The sequence below is a fragment of the Gadus macrocephalus genome, chromosome 22, assembly GCF_031168955.1.
Source record: "Gadus macrocephalus chromosome 22, ASM3116895v1".
Taxonomy (NCBI): Eukaryota; Metazoa; Chordata; class Actinopteri; order Gadiformes; family Gadidae; genus Gadus; species Gadus macrocephalus.
Window position 1 is genome coordinate 18,672,464 of NC_082403.1, and position 7,082 is coordinate 18,679,545.

At 44.4% G+C, this 7,082-nt stretch overlaps 1 protein-coding gene across 1 annotated transcript; it reads right to left on the reverse strand.

The window, feature by feature from the left end:
- Window positions 1–1,028: 1,028 nt before the first annotated feature.
- lratd2a (LRAT domain containing 2a) lies at window positions 1,029–3,015 on the reverse strand. Its single transcript, XM_060043624.1, has one exon. It carries the CDS (start codon window positions 2,551–2,553, stop codon window positions 1,750–1,752), a length of 804 nt encoding a protein of 267 aa, XP_059899607.1. The 5' UTR covers window positions 2,554–3,015; the 3' UTR covers window positions 1,029–1,749.
- Between the last annotated feature and the right edge of the window lie 4,067 nt (window positions 3,016–7,082).

Genomic DNA, 7,082 nt, shown 5'->3' on the forward strand with positions numbered 1-7,082 from the left:
GATCGGGATCGAGATCCACAGTCTAGTCACCGTATACTGGGCAATTAAAGGGGATTACAGAAGCACACAAATGCTACCGTCACCCCATCCAAACTCACACAACACAATGAAAGTCAGGTGGCATGGAGATGGACAAACAGAAGACATGGTTCAAAATCGAACATAGATAAATACTGTTTAGTGTTTAGCCTGTTGCTGGTGGCGGAGGGGGGTGTGTGTCTGGGGGGGAATCCAGAGGTAGACCTCACAAGCTACACAGACAGGAACCTCAGTTGGAATCCAATTACAAAACATTTTCATCGTTTTGATAAGCACATTGAATAAATCAACATAAGTTTGTGTAATTGTTGTCATGTCAATACATTTAACTGCTTAATGATTTCGAAAATCTAAATTACATTTGGTGTGATTATCCAATCCAATCCAAGGAATGTAGTTGAGTAAACAGAATAAGCAAAGCGATGATGATGGCCCTTCATTATATCCGGAGTTAATCGCAAGCACTTTGCTATGAATTGAATGAAAAAAACAGGTATTTGTTAGACAAGATCTCCCTTATTTTTGGAAGCCTGGCAACAGTGTTAGTTCTATTTGCATGTCTATTCCCTTTGAAAATATCAACTAAATGTAACAATATTACAAAAATATGAAGTGGGTCACTATGATGAAACGGAGTGTTAAGTGTCTTAAAACAAACTTTCAAGAATGCCCATTAACAATTTTAAACAATGTTAATTGGTTTCACAAAGCCTACAGAATTAATATATTCAGTGTTGAAACATAAGAGTTTAAAAACAAGGACCTGAGGCGGGAACCCTAAACACTGGCTGTACATTGTACAAATAACACAAAGTTTCCTTTTATAGACATAGCACTTATTTTACAACAAAACAAAGTGTCTGCCACACCACTCTTCAGAATCACCCTGACACCCCTTTGACACCCTCATAAATCAACCCCACCGACATTTTAAGGACACATTTTCCACATTCCGCAAAAAATCAGTAGTACATTAGTAGAGAACCTAATTTTTCATGCCCAAAAAATAGTTTATTACATATGGGGCTGATGAGAATAAACATATAGAGCTATACAGTATGTATGGCTCAATATTCATTAAATGCTCACGAAACAGTTATTACATTCAGATAGGCTGCAATCCCATGGAATTTAAGCAAGCATTTGGTAAAGGAAATACTGCATAGCCTTTCCACACAGACAGACAGACAGACAGACAGCTTGACCATTGGTCAATTAGTCAATTTAACATTGTCAGCCTAATTCAAGACGGATGCTGGTGCAAAAAGAGAACAATAACATGTTTGGGCAAAGCAGGGATTTGGCCTTAAAAGAAAACATTATCACAGAAAAACAATCAAACTGTCACATCTCTTGTCGTCATGTAAGACACCTGTAAAAAGACCTGTAAGGCAATGTCATACCATTCAGACTACACTGTAGCCAATGAATGTATCATGTAGGTTAATTATGCATAAAGGATTGACGATTCTGGCTTTAAGGCATCTGCACATCGTTGTAGGCATACGAGAAGATCTTAACATCAAGTTATATTGAAAAATTGACAATTGAAATTAAATCACAAAATGGTTTGTTAAGGATCAAATGAAGGGTATCAAAAATTACGTTAAGGCTTTCCTACGTTGTTAACAGGGGAATCCATCCATCAGAAAATCTATTAAAAAATCAACTTGTCTAACCCTGTCACTTCTGAACACCCCACACTGTTGATCACCCCTCGCTTTTGATCACCTCAACACTGCTGAAGTGATGGGCCAGCTCCTGCAGCACGGCGCTCTTGCCCAGGTGGTCGTTCCTTCTCTTCTCCATGATCACATCGTCTAGACTCTGGAACTCCAGATTGTGCCAATGTTTATCGGACAGAATCATCTTCAAGCGGTATGGCTGTTTTCCGATCCTTATCTCCCCACCCGTCTTAAACTCTCGCTTCCCAAACCTGCACCAGGCGGCGAAGCACTCAGAGCTCCTCCAGCTCAGCTCCCGGTCCTTCAGGCCCACCTGCTCCATAGCCGCCTGGACCACCAGTTCTGCACCGAGGGGCCTGAACCTGTACAGCTCGTTCACCACCCTGCACCTCCTTCCCTGACTGGCGTCCGTCAGGAAGCTGCTTTTGACCTCACATCTGTGCAAGTGCACCACTTGGAGATGTCCCACATACACAGCCCAGTGGGGGGGCTGGCCGGCGGCCACGAACTCCACCAGGTCCCCCGCTGTGCATCTGCGGAGGAGGTCCTCCGGGGTGTGGGACTCCAAGTCGTTGGACACGAGGCTCTTCTCGTAGATGCAGTCTCCACGGTGGTATACGGCGCACTCCACCTCGTCGCGTCTGTCGTAGGGCTTCTCTTCCCGGTTCCGGTCCTTCTCGACCACGTGCTCCTCCAGCTCATCGTTGTCGCTCGAGAAGATGTAAGAAACCCCGATCCGAGGACCCTCCTCCGGGTCCAGGCCGTTGGGGTCCACCGTGGGAACTCCTGCGTAACTTAAATGCGCAACCTTGTCCGCTTGGTTTCCCATCCCGCTGCTCCGACTCCACCGCGTAACGCGATCCGCAGTGTGTGAGCTCCACCTGTTACCAGTCAGCACACATCACAGACCGCCACGACACCGTCCTCCACACTGGAAAGACATTTCCTCAAAATTACGCACGGATCCTCTCCGTTGGAGATCAGATCAGTAATGAAGTAGACCTCCTTGGAAGTAAATGCGACAACCCGGAACGCCAAAGTGATCTCGAATCCAGTAGCTCTAAATCCCTCAGGTGTCCCTCGAGGCTCACCTGCTGTTGTTGAAGTTATATCAAAATAAACAGGTGGTTGAAGACGTTGGTGATGCAAAAACAAATACACATTAGCTAGAATCTGGTCGCTCTGTGCGCGTTATCCGGGTTCCCCATCACGGTTCATTCTCTATAAACCACAGCCCGCTGCTGGCAAACCTGCTCGGTGGCAGATCTCTGGCGAGTGGCGACTGGTGAAGGGCTTTTCTTTAAAGGGGAAGTGGCTGTTTCTTGACTCCACCTACTCCCTACTTTACACAATAGTACATTCATAGGTGGATCTGTTGGATCATATTCATCACCTCAAATCAGGAGTCCACCTTAAAAGTTTGTGTGTGTGTGTGTGTGTGTGTGTGTGTGTGTGTGTGTGTGTGTGTGTGTGTGTGTGTGTGTGTGTGTGTGTGTGTGTGTGTGTGTCTCTCTCTTTGTGTGCGTCTCTCTTTGTGTGTGGGTGTGTGTGTGTGTGTCTCTCATTCTCTCTCGTGTTTGTCTCTAGAATAATAATAATAATAATAATACATTTAATTTAGAGGCGCCTTCCCTCTGTGTTTGTGTGGTTCACTTTGTGTGTGTGTGTGTGTGTGTGTGTGTGTGTGTGTGTGTGTGTGTGTGTGTGTGTGTGTGTGTGTGTGTGTGTGTGTGTGTGTGTGCGTGCGTGCGTGCGTGCGTGCGTGCGTGCGTGTGTGTGTGTGTGTATCACGGTATCACGCCAAGGCGTAATAGATGCGTCTGTCCACATCGCAAGGCGTGTTCAGGGTCACGCTTTGCCTGACCAAAGCGTGACCCTGAACACGCGTCCTTCTCCATTCGAAATGAATGGGGGAATAGCACCAACAGGGGGCGATACGTTCTCCTAGCATTTGGTGAAATAGTTACGTAGCCATATTAATCGTTATTATCTGAATGGGAAATGCAATATTTTAGGACAGATACACCATTAAACGTGTTTCTAATGACATTTCTAGCGAGAAATGTACATTTTCCTTGCATAATCTTCAGTCAGTGAATGTGTATGATCTTTATTAATCTTTATTATCTGAATGGGAAATGCAATATTTTAGGATCGATTCACCGTTAAACGTGTTTCTAATAACATTTCTAGCGAGAAATATACTTTTTACTTGCATAATCTTCAGTCAGTGATTGTGTCTGATCTTTAGTTTTATAGTTATTAGGAAGATTTAATCGGCTCGCTCGCATGTTTCAACGACGTCAGGTTGCTAGGGACGCTGCTTTCGCTAAACTAGCAGCTCACGTGTTTCCTGCGTTTGTGTTATTAAACCGTTACTTTATGTAACTTTTAATGATATTGTAATAACCACAGGCAAGGTATTGAGCGAAGTAAGCTTGATAGCAGGTTTATTGGATTCCACAATCGGACAGGCAGGCACAGCTCCACCGGAAAACTACAACAACCCAAACTCCGCCCGGAAGGAAACCCCCGGAACCCCCTCTCAGAAGGCCCGCCCCTTCCTCCCAAACCCTGTGACGTGAAACACGTTTATCTGAGAGCCAACCCAGTCGCCGAAAGCATACATTGACAGTGTACCTTTTCGTGAACACTGGATTACGTCGCATTTCAACATAAAATAGCGTGTTAGCACACACGCACGCACGCACGCACACACACGCACACCACGCACACACACACTCAATGCATTTCGCTGCTAAAACAACAACTTGGGCTGCTTCTAGGACATTTTGGGTGGATTTTGAACGGTATGTGGGCAGGACGTTTTTTGCAGGCAGGACCTGGCAACCCTGCGCTGTTGCCCGAGGTGCAGAAATGCTCCGGAACAGATCTGGATCCACCATGGCCAAAATAATTGTCATGAATAGCATGAATAGATTCATGCATTATCATTCAACTTGAACATGTGTTTTTATAGTATAGAGTGGTGGAGGGATGACGTATGTTGGCCAACCCGGAAGTGAGCGTCGACCTGGGTTTCCCTTGACAAAAAGCCAACGGGTTTTTCCATTGGATTTTGGATTATTGCAGAAAAATTAGCATCTTTGAAGCACCTCCACAAAAACTGAAAATAAATAAATAAATAAAAATAACTGTGCTCCAAAGAACGAAATGTAAACCAATGCATTCTGAATGGGAGTGTTTCTCCGATTTTTCAATGCTACACAGAACGAAATGTGAACCCATGCAAATAAAGACTTCATGGTCATAATAATTTAAATATCATTATTCTCCTCAGTGTGTAGGGTGGTATTCTATTTTTTTCAACGGGGCTGCGTAGCATCCAGTCACTTGACCGTCATGGTTGCTATCGACCAGCCCCTCTAATCCTTACATGGCTCTAAAAACCACGCGGCAAAGGAGCTGCCGTCCATTGTGTTGTTTTTGTCGTAAACTAGGGTCCGATGGTTAAAAAATAGACAGATATTCCAAGGTATCTTTAAAAGGCAGCTTGGATGTTTTTATTTTCTGCAGTTTAGACTTCTTCTATAACCTATTTTTGAAAGCAAAACACCAAGCTCAATGATTTAACGAGGCAGGGTTATTTGAAACAATTTATTAAATAAATATTTTTGAGAGGTCATTCCTTCTCCTGAGTTTGCTTCCTATTTATGTCTAGTGTACAACCCTACTGTCCACAAGCATCACCCCCCCTCCCCATATGGATTTGGAGAATTGTTGCCACGTCCCAGTGGTGGAGGTATCATATATGAAAGAGGGCATTCAATTATACTACAATGATCAATTAGGAGGCCGAAGCCCTAAAGGAAGTGATGCAATAGGTGACTGGGTCGACAACATTTAAGTAAGCTGTACTTTGACGTCTCTTATATATCAAAGGGGGTCTCAAAGGACGCATACGCTTCAACCTGTGGCTCCAGCCCTACAGGAAATGACTCAGCAAGTGCTCCATCTCGTTGCACCTGCACCCAGCGGCTCGCTTGCAAGATTTTGGCCTGAAGTACTTCCCAGACCCACACCCTAGCCATCCAACACGCATATCTGAGAATCAGGCTTCTCTTTAATAATGACAAAAAGTTACAAGAGAAATACACATTAACTTTTTGTTATCTCATAAGCGGCGTGGTGCCGGCTCCTTTTGACCTTTTGACCCCAGACTTCAAAAACGTGGCCACAGGCCAGCTGTGTTTTCACACCTTAAGCCACAAATGTACACCTCCATCCCACAAAAAATGGGGACTAGAAACTAACCTCTGTCTTATGTACATTTACTGTACTGTTGGAGGTCACGCCCCTTTTCCGGCCTTTTCGAGATAGCTAGGGAGGCTAAAATGTTTACACACATTTCCCGGGGCCCCGAGAACGACATATCCGAGATTTGGAGTTCTAGCCCTGAGAGAAAAAAAGTTTTCCCAAATGGACTGTCATTTGGACAAAGCCCCTCAGAAGTGTTTGCAAGACCTAATGGTTCAGAATGTGGTGGAAAAACAGTTTTTGAGATAGGAACGTCCTACCGCCCTGAAATTTGAATACCTTATTCTAAGGCCTAACTGGGACCCCCGCACCGAAACTTGGCCCGGTCGGACCCCGAGGGCAGGAAGGGGTGGCCCTTCCTGCCCGGAACTTGGCCCAGTCGGACCCCGAGTGCAGGAAGGGGGGGCCTGGACTTTCATAATCCTCGCTCGGTGACTGTAAAGGATGTTTGGTCGGATGTTATGACGAAGAATCATAATGTGAATGGGAATATTCTATAAATGTCTTGATATCATCTTTCGTCTCAACACTTCTGCTGCAGCCGCTTAAAGTCTCACTCCGAGAACCTTAAAATATGAATCAATCCATTAGAAGTATGAAAATATCTTCCCGGTGGCGTAACGGGACAAACAAGGTGTCCTTTGACATCTACGTTTCGAGGCGATTGCAACAGTGCCACACATGATCATATTTGAAAATGTTTCGGGGTAGTAATTAGCTGTCGATTTTGGAGGCCTTTATCAATAATGACCTATAGATTTGCTTCCCGATGGAGATTTTTGACAAATTACATGTTATTTAGCATCTACACGTTAAGCTGAGTCCAATGAGATCAAGCTCGCCCTCTTGCCACACCGAGATCATGTCCTAGACCTAGGTGTACCATGTAAAATACATGTTACCATTCGCTAGAGTGTCATGCTGGGTGTCATTGGACTCAGCTCAACGTGTAGATGCTAAATAACATGTCATTTGTCACAAATTTCTATCGGGAAGCAAATCAATAGCTGCTCATTATCGATTAAGGCCTCCAATTTCGACAGCTAATTACTACCATTAAACATATTCGAATATGCTCAT

What these genes read in the sequence shown, in the direction of transcription:
- lratd2a (XM_060043624.1), bottom strand. Translation starts at nt 2,553, where the DNA reads ATGGGAAACCAAGCGGACAAGGTTGCGCATTTAAGTTACGCAGGAGTT.